Source organism: Molothrus aeneus, chromosome 29 (genome assembly GCF_037042795.1).
Source record: "Molothrus aeneus isolate 106 chromosome 29, BPBGC_Maene_1.0, whole genome shotgun sequence".
Taxonomy (NCBI): Eukaryota; Metazoa; Chordata; class Aves; order Passeriformes; family Icteridae; genus Molothrus; species Molothrus aeneus.
Window position 1 is genome coordinate 1,865,803 of NC_089674.1, and position 17,757 is coordinate 1,883,559.

At 41.1% G+C, this 17,757-nt stretch overlaps 1 protein-coding gene across 1 annotated transcript in view; it reads left to right on the forward strand.

The window, feature by feature from the left end:
* The window catches only part of KAT6A (lysine acetyltransferase 6A), a 30,466-nt gene extending 13,568 nt beyond the window's left edge, over positions 1–16,898 (forward strand). Inside the window, exons 8-18 of the mRNA XM_066567224.1 lie at positions 472–785; positions 2,070–2,188; positions 3,060–3,175; positions 4,206–4,347; positions 4,779–4,940; positions 5,926–6,019; positions 7,263–7,494; positions 8,600–8,810; positions 9,462–10,154; positions 10,861–11,179; positions 11,832–16,898. Coding sequence (XP_066423321.1) covers positions 472–785; positions 2,070–2,188; positions 3,060–3,175; positions 4,206–4,347; positions 4,779–4,940; positions 5,926–6,019; positions 7,263–7,494; positions 8,600–8,810; positions 9,462–10,154; positions 10,861–11,179; positions 11,832–14,413 — 4,984 coding nt within the window. The 3' untranslated portion in view covers positions 14,414–16,898. The remainder of the gene's footprint in view (positions 1–471; positions 786–2,069; positions 2,189–3,059; positions 3,176–4,205; positions 4,348–4,778; positions 4,941–5,925; positions 6,020–7,262; positions 7,495–8,599; positions 8,811–9,461; positions 10,155–10,860; positions 11,180–11,831) is intronic.
* Positions 16,899–17,757: the final 859 nt, after the last annotated feature.

Consider the following 17,757-nt stretch of genomic DNA (forward strand, 5'->3'; position numbering starts at 1 on the left):
TTGGAGAGCAGTGCTGTTTCAGCTAAGGTGACCATCAGTGGTAGAGGTTCTTAGACAACAGGCACATCCTTTGTGGTTTAACTTTCTGTGGAATTTTTACAACAATTCCCTATCAGTACAAAAACTATGGCAAATGACAAGTGTAAATGCTTAATGATTGCATCAATTGAAGCCTTCTGTGCAATTTATTTCTTCTGGTTACTGATTTTAAAATCTAATGTTATGTTAAATTTGGTGAAAATCTATTCTTTATACTCAGATTAGTTTGACATAATGTTCAGTGTAGAGAAAAACAGTACAGCACCTTCTACTGAGATGTTTCAATCCTGGTGCACAGACTCTTGATGACTCACATATTATTAAATTCTTCAGCTCATATTCTGCGTGGTTGATAAATAAATCAATAGAGAAGATGCTGGGCCACCTGAGCATATCTTTTGACCATATTTTTTCCCCCTTCTTATCCTTTAGATCAAAAGGTCCTTTCAGCAAAGTCCGCGCCGGTCCTGGCCGGGGTCGGAAGCGTAAGATGGCTCTGGCCAACCAGTCAGCACCATCAGAAGGAGGGTACCTGGAACAGACAGATGGTTTGGACTTCTGCAGAGATGGCAGCAACACCTTGAAGTTTAACAAGAAAACCAAAGGGCTTATAGATGGCCTTACTAAATTCTTCACTCCTTCCCCTGATGGACGAAAAGCTCGAGGAGAAGTGGTTGACTATTCTCAGCAGTATAGGATCAGGAAAAAGGGTACCAGGAAATCCAGCACTTCAGAATGGCCCACAGGTAAAGATTTTTCACCCTGCCAATGTAAGTATCCTGTATACCAAGGAAATGTTCAAAGGCCAGGATGTTGAACTGACTGAATTGTTAGAGGCTGGAAACTTTGAGCTGGAAGTTAACACTGGATTGCACTTACCTTTGGTGCATTAAGGTAGAATACAAGCTGGGAAAAGGAAGTGATCCTAGAGATCTTAGCCTCTATCAATTCTATTCAGAATTGGATGGTCCATTGTTGGATGGTCCTGAATTGTTCCTAAGCAGGTATTGGGAAATATTCCACAATAAAATGTTTACAGCTTTAGATTATATCTATGCCTTATGTATGATGGCAAGGGGTTATCAGGGGTTAAGTGATGACAGTGAGGCAGAATGCCCATTGGTAAGGAGGCATTTGCAGACAGCCTAGGAAATGGGCTAAATAATGTCACATGTGGAAGAAATAACATAGGCAGTGGTTCATAAAAATTAAGAGCAGCAAGGTGGAAGTGTGAAATGGAAAACAGATAACTAAAACCAGTCTGACAGACCCAGGAGTTTCCAATCTATGGATGCATGCAAATGTTCCTAAATTTTCTCAGCCATTAAGGAGCCTGTTTGTGCAGCTTGGCATCTTCTTGCTGAAAGCTGTCCTTTCCCTTTGGAATGCACTTCTGCTTTCCTTATTTGTTTTGCTTTTCTAGCTTAAGATACTATCTGTGCCTGGACCTTTATTTAATTTCTGTATTCAGACTTGGATGGTCCATTGTTGGATGGTCCTGAATTGTTCCTAAGCAGGTATTGGGAAATATTCCACAATAAAATACTATATTTACAGCTTTAGATTAGTTACCTGCATTAACCTGGCTGCTGCTGGAAGAACAGCAATGTGTTCTTAATACTTTGGGAGTGAGGTGAAGTTCTAGAGGGTTTTGTTGGGTTTTTTGTTTAGGTTTGTTTGTTTGTTTTTGTTGAAGGGGTATTTCCAAGGTGATGAATGTAGGTGTCCTGGTTTTGGTTTTGCCAGATATGTGGTTAAATAGTTGTGATCCTTGTTTGTGAAAAACAGACCTGGTGGCAAGCCATTTGTGCCTTCATGGTACTATGAATATCTAGGTGGTGACATTTGGACCAGCTTAAATGTAGGACATGGTCCCAAATCTAGAACCTGTTCTTCCTTTGTGGTCCCAAATCTGAATAGAAAATCCCATCCAAAAAAAACCTGGCCCAGTGTGTGAATGCAGCCACTGCACTAAAAGCAAATACTTTTTTGTAAATGTATGTGAAGACAATTTTCTCTTTCATTTACAGACAATCAGGATGGCTGGGATGGAAAGCAAGAAAGTGAGGAGCGTTTTTTTGGGAGCCAGGATGTCTTGAATGAAAAAGACATGGAGTTGTTTCGAGATATTCAGGAACAAGCACTGCAGGTAAAGTGAAATTTTCACTACTCTTCACATGAGTTGCTGATCTCCAGCTTGAAGTGTCCTCATTTGTTAGTAACAGCAGTCCAGGTGGTTCATATTATGATATTTTAATACTTGGATTTCTGTCGTTCTGTGAGTGACAGTCTTCTGAGATAAAATCTTCATGAGTTGAGAAAGCATTTGTTTTCTTTGAAAGAAGGGCATTTGGTATCCTTATTTTTAGTTGCTATAAAACACACAGTTATTATCAGAGGGACGGGGAAATAAAGGCTGTAAGTAAATAAGTAGTCTAAAATAGTGTATTTTCTATTTTTTTCTTCTAATAAATGTGAGGTTTTTCTTTAATTCTTCAGCACTTGTGATGATAAGAAGGTTGTTACATCCTGAATGTTGGTTTGGTAGCTGCTACATTCACAGTAATCCATCTGGTCTCAGAGCTGGGAAAACACTAATGTGTAATGTTAAATACTTTCATATTCTAGTTTTTAACCTCAGGAGCAGTTTATGTTCCTGTTCTTCACTATTGAAATAACAAGTAAGAAAATGACAAGAAGACTCAAAAAAAGATTGTATTAAACTTCACTTTCGACTAATTTGTGTTTAAAACTATGACATGCAACACTGTGAATGGTAGTGGAGATCCATGGTGTGATAATATTTATTAATTCCTTCTTTTTGTGAATCACGTGGTTGCTTTTGAAGTGTGACTGGTGCTGGTTTTTAGTGTCAGAGAGCAACATCTGCATCTTCCTCATTACCAGTGAGTTCAAGCAGGATGGACTGTCTAGATAAAACTGTTTTAATTTATTTAATCTTAAAAGTCTTTCACTTGGAAATTCATGAAAAAAACAAGGGTTTTTTTCCCCTTGCATAGAAAGTAGGGGTGACTGGGCCTCCTGATCCACAAGTGCGCTGCCCTTCTGTTATAGAATTTGGCAAATACGAAATCCAGACCTGGTACTCCTCCCCATATCCACAGGAATACTCAAGGTAAGACTCTGCTTTGTTCCTCCTCAGTCTTTTTGGGAAAGCTGTGCTCCAACAGGCATAGAAATCTGCTGGTTCCTACATTTTGGTGTCTTGAATATTTTTCTGCTGTGCTGCACGTATAATTGCTTTGTTCTTTTCCTTAAGAACTTTGCAAATTGTCTAAACTGCAATCTTTGAACTTTATTCAGAATAAGGAATGACTTGTAAGGGCTATAGCTAGAAGAAGAAAATGAAGTGAAACTCTTTATTTTGCCATTTAATAAGAACATGTGGTCTGTCATGAGGAATTATTCCAGCTGCACAGACATTCCTGCTGAAGCTACAGCATATAAATGGAGTTAAATCACAAGAATTTTGGGATTCTTGCATTCTACTTGTCCATATCAGTGTAGTGTGTAAAACAGATTTAAAGCAAATGGGTAGGTGGTGATGTGACCCTTCACTCAGGGCTGTGTACACACAGCTGGGATGTGCCTGTGACAATGAGGAGAAGAAGGGAATAGGAACAATTTATCTCACCCATCCTAGCACCACTAGTGCAAAACTGGGAGGGTTACAGGTTTTTTGGGTTTTTTTTCCTAGGATTTTAATATATTTCTCCTGGCATAACTTAATAATGTAAATGTAATTATGCAGGGCTGTGTACACACAGCTGGGATGTGCCTGTGACAATGAGGAGAAGAAGGGAATAGGAACAATTTATCTCATCCATCCTAGCACCACTAGTGCAAAACTGGGAGGGGTTACAGGTTTGGGTTTTTTTCCTAGGATTTTAATATATTTCTCCTGGCATAACTTAATAATGTAAATGTAATTATGCAGGGCATTAAAGGCATTTTTTAATATGCATTTATTACAGAAGAAGTGTCATGACTTTAGCTATGCTAATGTGCTTTTGCCCTCAGTAGCACACACACAAGGTGAGTGTGCATTGGGTTTGTTTTCATCAAGCTCTCTGTCACCAGGAGTGAGGAAATTGATACAAAATCTCTGTCTTCAGTCTCTGTTCTTTCTTTATCTTTGCTTACAGGCTACCGAAGTTGTACCTTTGTGAATTCTGTCTAAAATATATGAAAAGCAGAACTATTCTCCAACAGCATATGAAAAAATGTGGGTGGTTTCATCCTCCAGCCAATGAAATTTACAGAAAAAATAATATATCAGTCTTTGAGGTGAGTTAGAAAATGAAGCTGCTAGCTCATATCTGTGAATTAGGGTCCTCAACACCCACTCATGTGATGAATTTTTCATAGTCCTAAACATCTTCATTCTTGAAACATTGGAACTCCTGCGTTCCAGGAGTGAACAACAAGCAAGCAGCCAGTAGGAGCTGACCTTGTGTATGGATTATTCATCTGTAAAACACACAAGACTCACTTTGTAAAAATCTGGGGGGTTTGTTTTAAAAAAAATTAATTTTAAGTTGTCTCTTAAGCTACTGAGTGTATCAGTGACTTGGTCACAGCCTCTGTTCTGTGGAAGTTTTAAGTCCTTTGAGTTGCTACAGAGAAGTTTTCTCTCATGTGAAGACATTTCAAATGTCCAGGGATCCTGGAGTGAAGCCTGTCCTTACATAACAGCAAATTTTCCTCATGTCTCTAAGGTCGATGGCAATGTCAGCACTATCTACTGCCAGAACTTGTGCTTGCTAGCTAAACTCTTCTTGGATCACAAGACTCTCTATTATGATGTGGAGCCATTTCTTTTCTATGTGCTGACACAGAATGATGTTAAGGGCTGTCACCTTGTTGGCTACTTTTCCAAGGTAAGTATTTGGGTATGAATTGTTTGCTCTGATGAGCAGTGCTGCTTTGGATTCTTTAAATTGTTGTAATCTTGCATTTTATATAATAAATTATATAATACTGCTACAGACACCTGTTGCAACCAGGTTTTATTTATATTGCATTTGGACCACCAGTTGGTAAACCCAAATTTCCTGTAATATAGAATAGCAGATACTTGCTAAGGAGCTTGTACTGCAGCTTAGTGGCTAAATAAACTTTCCAAATCAATCCAAATCACTTCCTGCTCTTGGTGGAGATTGGGTAGTGCTGTTTGTGAGACAGAACTGCTTGGTAATTCTGCTTATCTATGTATTCTATACATACATTGTTTTCCAAACAAGTTTGGCAACTTTGCAATGATTTGAAGCCTTTTTTTTTTTTTTTTTTTTTTTTTGAGGGAACAGGGCCAAGATTTCAGATAGAACTTGAGGTTTTTATCCTTAATTATTTCTATTATTTATCCTTAATTATTTCTATTTATTTTTATTATTTTATTATTTCTATTATTTAATATTTTATTTATTTTATTCTATTATTTCTATTATTTTTATTATCCTTAATTATTCTATTATTATTTTTAATTATTATTTTAATTAATTCTATTATTTATTTCTATTATTTTTAATTATTTATTATTTTATTATTTTAAAGCTTTTTCTTTAGCATTCAGAACAGCAGATATGAGACTTGATTTTGGCATGTTACACTTGTAACATTTAAAGAATCACTGGAGTATTGCAGTCTTTTGCAATGACTTTTCTGCTTTTCTTATCTGAAATGATGGTGGAGCTTTAATATTGTCTCTTCAAAGTCTTTCCTTGGCTTTATCATTCCTAAGAAACTTTGACTGTGGCTTCCTATCTCACTTTTTGATACAGAACCATTTGGGCACTCTTACAGAGGAACTCACACTATTTCTTACTGATCTGGTTTTTCAATGTGATGCTTTTTTTTTTCCAACAGGAAAAACACTGCCAGCAGAAGTACAATGTTTCCTGTATCATGATTCTTCCACAATACCAGCGTAAGGGCTATGGCAGGTTCCTAATTGACTTCAGTAAGGAACTTTTTCTTTACTTTTTTCAATCTGTCTTTTCATATTTTAAAGGACTTAACAGTAAAAGCAGGTGTTTTTCAAAATAAAACACATCTCAGGACAAAGGCTTCTAAAGCTCACAAAATTATCTGAACTTCACCATTTATTCTTTTTGTTGGAACTTCGGCTCTAAAGACAAATTGATCATTTTCCCCTTAATTCCAGTGCTTTCTGTGTAAGCAGCTTAAGGTAGAAACTAAAGGCATGTGGCAGAATAGTGAATTTTATAGCAGAAGCTTTTCTTGTGCATGTAGTTCCTTATTCAGAAAGCCAGCTGTAAGAGTGCATGGTCTGTGGAAATCTTCAGCAGCTTGATTAGCTGAATAAATATCTTAAGCAAAACTTACATTTTTATTTAATTCTGAGAGCAATAAAACCAGACATACTCAAGCTCTGAATACTCAGAGAATTCTGAGATTCATATGTGTGTCTCTGTAACTTCATGAGAAACTTCCTTGTCACTGTACATTGTTTATTGTTGTTTATTGGTTGTTAACACAGCCCTCCCTTTGGACATTCAAATTTTGGAGTTCAGAGGAAAACTCTGCTGGTAGAATTATATCAGAATAATGTCTTTTGTAGATAAGTTTTTGTTCTCCTGAAATTCCTGGTGAAGCAAAAGAACTCAAGGATGTATCTTGAGAAATGAACAAGTGCAGGTTATGGTAGGACAGCAGTGAGAAGGCACATTTGGCATCTTGGATCCATCCCCCTTTGTCTCACTGGGTAGAATATAAACCTTGGCCTTTCTTGAACCTGTGCAATGTATCACAGACTTAATGAAATCTCTGCAAATAGAGCTTGCTACTCTCCAGTATGGCCCTGAAGTTTGACACTAGAGAATTTTCAAGAAAATGATTAATCATATTAGTTTTAAGAGTGTGCTTTTCCTCTGTCATTTCCAAAATTGCTATTGCAATTGTGCTTCAGGCTTGGTGTAATTTCCAGGTAGACACCTGCTGCCATCTCGTGGCATTACCTACAGTCAGAGTTCAGAAATGTCTTACTCCATCACTGAATAACAGCAGTTTGAACAACAAATAAAAAATTGTCCCAACAACTCAAAGTTTAAACAGAGTTTATCCTTCAGAGTTGTCATCTACATCTTGTAGGCAGCACTAAGCCATTAGATGAAGCCTTTGTAGAGGTAAGGGTGGAAACAGAAGCTAATATTTTGAAACTTTTTTTCTTCTGTGTCTTTTAGGCTATTTGCTTTCAAAGCGTGAGGGTCAGGCAGGATCACCAGAGAAGCCCCTGTCGGACCTGGGGCGCCTGTCATACATGGCTTATTGGAAAAGTGTAATATTGGAGTGCCTTTATCATCAACGTGACAAGCAATTAAGCATCAAGAAATTGAGTAAGCTGACTGGAATCTGCCCTCAAGATATCACTTCCACTCTGCATCACCTACGAATGCTCGACTTCCGTAGTGATCAGTGAGTACAGGAGTCCCATTCTAATCCCAAATCCCTTCATTGGAACTTCATTTCAAATGTGAAGCTTGGGCATTGGTCATAATCATAAAAAGCACTGCAGTCATAGTTGGAAGACAAGTCACATTCTAATAAACTTGATTTTATTAAAGATTTCAGTGTCAAAATACTGAGACCATGGTACTCGTGTGCAGTGCAGGAATCATTCAGTGCCAAAGCTGGTTCAGGTGTCCAGCTGTGCAGCACTGCAGATGTGGAATTTCAAGTCATTTGCTGCTGAGAGAGAGCAGGTTGGTTTCTTGGTCAGGTTTTCTTGGTATCCCTCAGCCAAATCAGTCTAATACACTCACAAACAGAGCAAAGAACAGCAGCTTCCCTTCTCTGGAGGCAAATCTGCTCCTTATTTTCAGTCAGTGAGCAGACAGTTGGTTCCCTCCTTTTCCCTGTGTCTCAAAAATGCCATAAACTGTGTGGATTGACATAGAATGCTTGAAGAGTGGGACAGATCACTGAGGGAGATGAAGTGTGTTGGTGTAGAACAGAGGGAGCCTGCTTGTTCAGCTGACAAGTCAGGTGAAATACTGGGAATTAGTCTTGTTTCAGACCATAGCAGTTTGTATTCCATTGTGTTTTTGTTAAAGTTGAAGCTTATTTGGAAAACTTGAGAATAGTTTTATGTTCTCATCTCCCAGTATACCTTTAATACCTTAACATTAATTAATGACATTTCTCTCAGACCCTTAAAATGCACTATGGTAGTGGGACTGCAACTTTTCTTGAGCAGTCCTTTTATTTGTCTTCAGTAGCTTTCACCTAAGCTTGCCCATTCCACAAACAGTATACCCCTTGTCCATAATAAAAATGATACTCTGCAGCTGAATGTTACCCATGGAAGGATAATGGCTTCACCATTAACAAGAAATGGAAATAATTGTAACATTCCTTCAGTTGGGAGATGGTGCTGCAAATAGCACTATTTTCACGAGTTTCTGTTCTCTCTGAAGTTACTTGCAGAGAGAAACACATTTCCTGTAACAGATGTGTTTCACATGGTAACATGTACAGTGTGTCACCGGTTGTTGATCAGAGTGTGATTATTGCTGTTCAGGTTTGTCATCATTCGTCGTGAGAAGCTCATCCAGGAGCACATGGCCAAGCTTAGAACCAACGTGCGCCCCATCGACGTGGATGCAGAGTGCCTGCGCTGGACACCCGTCATCGTTTCCAACTCCGTTGTCTCTGAAGATGAAGAAGAGGAAACAGAGGATGGGGAAAATGAAGAGCAGCAAAAGCAGAAAGAAAAGGATCCAGAGACCAGTGTAAGAGTGAATCTCTTTTTTCTGTGTAGTTTATACTTAATGCTTTTGGAGGCAGAGCTGACAAAATTTCAAATGTCAAGCTCGTGCATTTGTCATAATCATAAAAAGCAGTGCAGTCATAGTTAGCTTATGTATCTTTATGGTTTCAAATTAGAAAATAAAACTCTAGAAAGCATCAAGGCATAGTCTAGAGAGTAATCCTTGAAGGGGTTGCACTCTTGCATCAGGTGGTGAGCACTAGGTAGAATACTAAGAGGCAAATTATCTGCTGTTACTGTATTTACATTAAACCAATGGTGCATTTTAATGGAAAAGTAGCTTCAATTTTTATTTTTTTCTTACTTTTTTCTTGAAAATTGCATAAATACTGTGAATGTAGCAAGGTGAAACCAGCATTCTGGCACACCACTGAAGTGACTTGTTGGGAAGCTAAGTGAGGTATATTATCACCTCTGAGGACAGGAGTAGCAATTAGCACTACATTAATTTCTTAAAGGTCAAGTCTTTTTTTAATCCTGGGTTTTTTAAAAGTCATTTTTGTTAAACTTTTCTGGCTTTTTTTCTCAAACACTTTTGTGGAATCAAATTCAGGATAAACGTTTATGCTGAAATCAGAAGTGTGTGAAATCTATTTGTTTTTATTTAAATCAGATGGTAAAATCTGTGTCATGGGAGAAGAAAGAGCAAGAGCCTTACTCACCAACAGAGAGTGAAAAAAAGCCAGACATCGTTGCTCCAGCCAATTCTACACGACCAAACAAGCACATTTTTTCCCTGGATAGTCTTCCTGCAAACAGTCAGCCAGCACGAAGAGGTCGATGGAACCGCAAGAGCAAAAAAATTCATGAGCCCTTTTGTGAGAAGGAGCCAGCATTGCCCATGGAGGAAAAAACAGCAGCTCCCAGTGGGCGATGCAGTGAATGTGAGGAAAAGTCAGCAGCCTCACGAGGCCGGTGCAGTGACTGTGAGGAGAAGTCAGTGGCCTTGCAAGGAAGATGTGGTGAATGTGAGGAGAAATCTCCAGCCTCCAGAGGCCGCTATGCTGAAGATGATGAAAAATCTGCAGCTTCCCAGGGACAGTATGGCAAAGGTGAAAAACCTGCAGCTCCCCATCGGCAGCACAGTGAAGCTGTGGAAAGGTGGAGGGGCCAGTTGAAAAAGAACACGGAGCCACTGAAGTGTAGATTCCCAGAGGATTGCGACAGATTACCCCGGCGCTACAGTGATGGCGACAGGGGACTTCTGAGGTGTTTTAGTGAGAGCAGTGAAGAGGAGGATGATGAGCCTGTGAGTCCTAGGTCAAGCTCTCCACCTGTTCTCACCAAGCCAACGTTGAAACGAAAGGTGTGTGCCTTATTTCTTGTTCTTTTTGACTGCTACCCAGTCAGTTTTGGCTGTGTGTTAGGACTTTGTGAAGGATGGTGCAGTTCATAAGGTCTGTGTTGAGTGTACAGGGAGCACATGTTCAGTGTTCCAGGTGACTTCTTCTTTTACTTCCTGCTGACTTCTTCTAGTGGTGGTTTTTGGTGAATCAGAGGTCAGAGTTTGAGAGGTTTTTGAGCCCAGCCTCGATCTTGTGCTTTTGATTTTTTTTTTTCCTAACTTAGTTATTGAAATTTTTCTCAGTCATGCAGAATAGAAACAGATAAAGTCCTGCTTATGAAAGAAGCTTGCAAAACACAAATGCTCTCTAAACAACTGAAATCAGAGTGTAAAGTCTTTGAAATTATTTACCATGGAGATGTGAATTCTATCAGTGTGTGTAAGCAAATGCTTTCTTCACTAGAAAGTTCTCTACTGTATCATTTTTGCACCTTATTCTAAGCTATTCACGTCTGTTTTGTAGTGTGTTTAAAGTTCCGACTGTTATGGATGGGCTCTTAGCTTCAGCTGTTTAAATTCTAACCAGTGGCAGGTGCCAGGCAGTATTTCTAGTGAATTCTGGATTCTGGAAGGGAGCTCTCTGCTGCTCATGTTTTGTATTTATCTAGGGTTTCATTTCTACTGCACGTGGTGAAATATCCTCTCTTTTCCCACCTTCCACTTCCAGAAACCAATTCTTCATCGGAAGAGGCGGGTCCGCAAGCGTAAGCACCACAACAGCAGTGTTGTCACTGAAACCATCTCAGAAACCACAGAAGTGCTGGATGAACCATTTGAGGACTCAGACTCTGAACGACCAATGCCTCAGTTAGAGCCTACATTTGAGATTGAGGAGGAGGAAGAGGAGGAGGAGGAGGATGAAGAAGAGGAGAGTGAGCTTTCATCCAGTGGATACTTTCAGCACTTAGCCCAACCAGACACACTCAGGCATAGACCCTCTTCTAAGAGGAAGTCCAGAGACGAAGAGGAGTCTGATGACAATAATGGTGTGTATGGTGGTACACTAGTGAAAGTTTGGTAGATTGTGTTGGATGATAACAGCTCATGACAAAAGCAGCTGCTTTCTTTGGCTTGTAACTTTCCAGCTGAAATGTAGGTTAGGCATAAATTAGCAGTCAGACCAGCCCCAGACATTCCCTAGCTTTATGAAAACGTGGTGCATACATTTGACTTTCTTATTGGCAGTGACCTGATCCCAGGCTATCCTTTTGATTCAGCTTTCCTAATGGAATTAGTATCTGTGATTGTGGAAAAGCTGTGCAGCAGAGTCACTTACTTACAGAAATAAAACGGAAATGAACTGGCAAGCCCCCAATTTTCCATAACAAAGGGAAATATTAAATTGCCTCTTCTGACATCCTCTTCTTCATCACATTGCATGTTCACCCTCTCAGCTTCTCATATCTCTCTAAAGTTCTCTGAACCTTCAGTTCATAAAATAAAATAATTTGGTTGTGACTGGTTGCTTAGAGTCCACTAATTGACAATTCAGTGACAATTCAGAAGTCACATCTGTCATTCTGATAAATTTCTAAGCTAATATTGAAGTTGATAAACATGTTGGGCGTGCTTGGGAAGGCTTCCATGAATGCTTAGGTCAAAAATGTTTGAACAGTGTCTTTCAATTTGTATTTTCAGGTAACCCACCCTTGAAACCGTTATCTATGCTGAGGAATAGTGAAGCAAAAGATTCTTCACTTGAGCCAGATACTTCCACACCTGTGAAAAAGAAGAAGGGATGGCCAAAAGGGAAAAGCCGAAAGCCAGTCCACTGGAAGAAAAGACCTGGTCGAAAACCAGGTTTTAAACTGAACCGGGAGGAGGTGCCACTGTCAGCTCAGGATGAAATGGTTGATGAGGTGGTAGCTAATTCAAAACCAGGGCGTAAGGCCAAAATTTCAGATAAAGAAGAATGTGTTGAGCAGAAGGACCTGCCTCTGACTGAGGAAAGGAAAGAGGAAGATGTGAATATGGAAGCAGAAGAGGTAGGAGAGGGAGAAGAGGAAGACATAGGCAGCAGTGAAGTAAGAGCAGTTTCTCCTGTGGACAGCAACAGCAGTCCAGTGCCAGAAGTCAAAGAACCTGAGATAGAAGAGGAAGTGGAGGAGAAGCCACGGATTTTAGAAGAGCAGAGGCAATCAGAAGAAGAGCAGCAAGAATTAGATGAACCTGAACATGACCACGAGGAAGAAGAGGAAGTTGCAGTAGTGACAAATCAAAACGAAGATCACGATGCTGATGATGAAGATGATGGTCATCCAGAGTCTTTGAAGAAAAAAGAATTGGAGGAGCAGCCTGTTAAAGAAGGGGTGAAGGAGGAGCCTCAGGTGCAAGAATGTTTTTTAGAAACAAGCATCCCAAGCAGTAGAGAAGATGCAAAAGAAAAAGATGAAGCAGAGGCAGATTCTGAGGAAGAGCAGGCTTCCAATGAGACATCAGTGGGCTCAGAGCATGTCCCTGGGTCTGAAGATGATCACGAAGAAGAGCAAAGTAATAAAGAGGGGTTAATTGAATTAAAGGAAGAGGAGGAGATTCCTCATAGTGAACTAGATCTTGAAACTGTTCAAGCAGTCCAGTCCTTGACACAGGAGGAAAGCAATGAGCATGATGTAGCTTACCAGGACTGTGAAGAAACTCTTGCAGCTTGTCAGACTTTGCAGAGTTATACCCAGACTGAGGAGGATCCTCAGATATCGATGGTTGAAGATTGCCAGGCCTCAGAACACAACAGCCCAATATCCTCTGTTCAGTCCCACCCCAGCCAGTCTGTGCGTTCTGTCAGCAGCCCAAACGTGCCTGCTCTGGAGAGCAGCTACACACAGATCAGCCCTGAGCAAGGATCCCTGTCCGCACCCTCTATGCAGAACATGGAGACCAGCCCCATGATGGATGTGCCTTCAGTATCGGACCACTCCCAGCAGGTGGTGGATAGTGGCTTCAGTGACCTTGGCAGCATTGAGAGCACTACAGAGAATTATGAAAACCCCAGCAGCTACGACTCCACCATGGGAGGCAGCATTTGTGGAAATAACTCTTCCCAGAGCAGCTGTTCCTACGGAGGACTGTCTTCTTCTAGCAGCCTCACCCAGAACAGTTGTGTTGTCACTCAGCAAATGGCAAACATTGGCAGCAGTTGCAGCATGATGCAGCAAAACAGTGTCCAGCCTGCAGCAAACTGTAATATCAAGTCACCTCAGAGCTGTGTAGTAGAAAGGCCCCCAAGTAACCAGCAACCAACAACACAGCCACAACAGCAGCAGCCTCAGTCCCAGCAGCCACAGCCCCCACCTCCACCCCAGCAGCAACCTCCATTATCTCAGTGTAGCATGAACAACAGCTTCACCCCAGCACCTATGATCATGGAAATACCTGAATCAGGCAGCACTGGTAACATCAGTATCTATGAGAGGATTCCAGGGGATTTTGGTGCTGGCAGCTATTCACAACCATCAGCCACGTTCAGTTTAGCCAAGTTGCAGCAGCTGACAAACACCATTATGGACCCTCATGCCATGCCTTATAGCCATTCTCCTGCTGTGACTTCCTATGCAACCAGCGTTTCTCTTTCCAACACAGGGCTGGCTCAGCTGGCTCCTTCTCACCCCCTGGCCGGCACCCCACAAGCACAAGCCACCATGACACCCCCACCAAACCTGGCCTCCACCACCATGAACCTCACATCCCCTCTGCTCCAGTGCAACATGTCCGCCACCAACATCGGCATTCCGCACACGCAGCGGCTGCAGGGGCAGATGCCGGTCAAGGGGCACATCTCCATCCGCTCCAAATCTGCGCCCCTGCCCTCTGCCAGCGCGCACCAGCAGCAGCTGTACGGCCGCAGCCCCCCGGCCGTGGCCATGCAGGCTGGGCCTCGGACCTTGGCCGTGCAGCGGGGCATGAACATGGGCGTGAACCTGATGCCAACCGCGCCCTACAACGTCAACTCCATGAATATGAACCTGAACGCCATGAACAGCTACAGGATGACACAGCCCATGATGAACAGCAGTTACCATAGCAATCCTGCCTACATGAATCAGACAGCACAGTATCCTATGCAGATGCAGATGGGAATGATGGGGAGCCAGGCCTATACCCAGCAGCCTATGCAGCCAAATCCTCATGGAAACATGATGTACACTGGCCCCTCCCATCACAGCTACATGAATGCTGCTGGGGTGCCCAAGCAGTCTCTTAATGGACCATACATGAGAAGATGAGCAAGATCGACTTGCATCCTAAAAACTGAAATAAATATAAATAAAGGAACCTTTTATACTGACGAACCAGAGAAAATGGACCTTTTTCCAGTTAAAATATTGCTGTAGATTTAGAGGGATTTTCTTTGGTTTATTTTATTTTTTAGGAAGCCTGGTCTTTATTTTTTTGATTTTTTTGTTTGTTTGTTTTTCTTTTCTTCACAATCGTCAAACATTTTACAGCTAAAATCACAGATGTTTTTTAGAGGGGAAACATGCACAAAATCTTCTCATAATTTAAAAAGAGCCTTACTTTGCTGACAAAGTGGACAGACTATGTGTAACGTGAAATCATCTTCCTAAATTTTTTTACAATATATGTCCTTTTCCCTCCCCTGTGCCCCTCTGTATGCAGTTTCTAGTGCTGCAGCCATGTAAAATGTTTGACATCTCAAAGAATAACAACCCTTCCCTCTAAACCCCACCTAACATTTCCTACTTCTAGCAGGAGGCACTTATTGGGAGATTTGGAAGGGGACACAGAGGATAAAGGAAAATCTTTATTTCTGCAAGTCAGGAAAAAGCTTTAATTTTCCTTGACTCCCTCACCCTCGGTAAAATTTGGAGTTAAGTGTAAACAATAAACCATTCACATTGGTGTTTTTGTAGATGAGTTAATTGAAATTGTATGTTTTATGCTGAAAATATAATGTAACTTTAAAATGATCCCATTCACCACCCAGACGTGCACGTGAACACACATGTGCATGCATGCACACACGTGTTCTGTCACTGAACTGCTGGAAGCATCTCAAGAGAGACCTTGTTCTGTATCCCTTCTGCAGTGGTGAAGAGGACAGGGTGGGCAATGGTCTGTTAGGACAAGAAAATGGTCACAGGCTCTGCTGGTGCCCAGCCACAGCTCTGAGATCCCAGGCTGCTTTAGTACATGCTTGCAAACGCTGAGGGTTTTGGTTCTGAGCCTTTTGAGTCAGGCTGAGCTCAGAAGCAGCTGTTTCCAGTTAAATCTCCTGGCTTGGGAAAGGCTGGAAGAAGAAGTGTGCATTTATTTGGTGGCTGGGCTGAGGAGCCTGTGGTGTCCTTGTCACTCTTCCATTCCTGGCCTGGCGTAGGAATTGCTGAATGTGCCGCTTTCTGGGGCTCAGTGATGTTTTTTCCTGATTCTCTTGACTGTGTTTGATATCCATTTTGTAGAAATAGCCACACATTTGACCCAGTGTGGGGAAAAGAAGGGAATCAGCCTCTTTTTCAGCAGTGAAACCGTCCCAACCCCGTAGCAGGATCCAGGCGGCAGGATTTTGCTCTCTATTGCTGCAAAATCCAACTTACATTAATTTTGGCTACACTGCTGGCATGTCACCCAATACAAAAAGGGACAACCCTTTAATGTAAAGTTCTTTTTTTTTATTGTATGTGAAGTAGAAATGCAGACACATTAATAAGACTAATTCCTTTTGTTTTTAAACCAAAAGAATCTAAAAGTTGGGGTTTCTTCAGATGCACTAAAACGGACTTTTCCTCCAGTAACTGCTAACCATAAAAGGCAGAATTCAAAGGACTTCCACTTTTTATTTCTGTTTAGTTCTGAGCATGTACAAGGCTGTGTAGGACCCCATTTCTCTGTATATACTATTCCAGTCCCAGATAACCCGTGTAGAAAGCGCACTGTGCTGCCCTCTCTCCTTAGATCTTCAGCTGTGTCGCTGCTTCCTGGGGGTGGGGGTGGGTCTGAGACAGGAGGAGAAGCTGTTGAAACGAGGGCCATGAATTTTAGTTTGTTTGCCTTTTATGTTTGGTTTGGTTTTGTATGGGTTTTTTTATCAATTGGGCAGCTCCCTTTTCCACAAACCTTTGTGACTGTAGAACTATTGTAGAAAAAAAAAAAAAAAAGTTCTTTTCTATATATAAAAAGAAAATTATCCAACGCAGTAATATTGGTACCTACCATTTTTTCACTTCTGTTTAAAAAAAAAAATGTATTTTTAGCAAGATAACTTGGGTAATCTTCTAAAAGAAATTAAAAAAAACTCACTGTTAGTGACTTCGATGCCTTTTAAAAATAAGAGCTTTTTCATTTCATTCCATCTTTAAAATTTTTTATCTTTGTTGTAGAATATTAAAAACTATTTTAAGAAAGATAAAATTCTCTTTAAAGAGATCTCTAGAGTGTGTGAATAGGAGCTCCAGATGCCTCTAAAAGCCGCATGTACAAATGAAGCTGAGTCTATTCCTGTCTGTTTATATTTGCTTTTCCTGTTTTGTAACCTCTTTGTACTTTGTTCATGGTGACTTGTAAGCTAAGGGGAAGGGGGTGCCTAGATGCCTTTGTAATTCTCCATGTCATACGCTCCTGGCTGGATGGTCTCCCTTCCTCTCCTTGTATGTAATATCACTTTTTTTTCCCCTTTCTAGCAAGTACTTTCAAAAGAACTCTGTACATTTTAACATAAAAAAAATAAATTATGTTGAGCCATTTTGGATGTCAGTTGTGCGTGTAAATTTTTTCTTTTCTTGCATTTGAGTGGCGAAATGCTGTCCCTGGTGCTTGGTCCTGGGAATAGGATTCCCTGTGGGCCTTTTCACTGAAAGAGAATTCACTTGCGAGATCTCTTGGTTGTGTTAATTTTTATCTAGAATTTCCAATTAGAGAAAAAGAAGAACAAACTTGAAGCTTTTCCAGAAATCAGCACCTTCAAATTCCTCTCTGCCAAGGCTGAGCAAAACAAAGTGTGGTCCTGGTTTTTATCAGCTTCGATTTGGAATTTTGACTTGTGTCCTTTAAAGCTGGCAGCGTGTGTTTGAAGTTTTCTCCATCCCCTTCAGCTGCTCTTTCATCTGCAATGAAAACCCTGAAGAGGAAGAGGAGGAGGAGGAGGAGGAGGAGCCATTTTACCCAGCAAGGTTTGCCCTGCAGCTCCAGGGCACCGTTGGATCGTTGGGATGTGCGTTCTCCACAAGCTCAGAGCTCTGACAACGCTAGAGGGAAGCACAGCTCCAGCATGGGTGTGATCAGTGCTGGAATTCCTCCATGACCAGCATGATAAACCTCAGCAAGAGCCACTGCCTCGGCCTCCTGCGGTCCAAGGGCTGGCCCGAGCCATGTAAACACTCAGCGCCCACAAGAACCCTCCAAAGGCTTTTTCACAAGGTTGTCTTCAAGAAGGCAAGCTGCTTATAAAAAGCATCATTTGATCAAACAGGCTGAATTGTTAATTAAAAAGTAACGACAAAATACCCAGCCGCAGTTTGTGTGGGCTAACGATGACAACGACACTTGGTTGGAGCTGTGAACAAGGTGGCCTTTTTGAGAATCTTGGCCAACAAACTATCAAATCCTACCATTA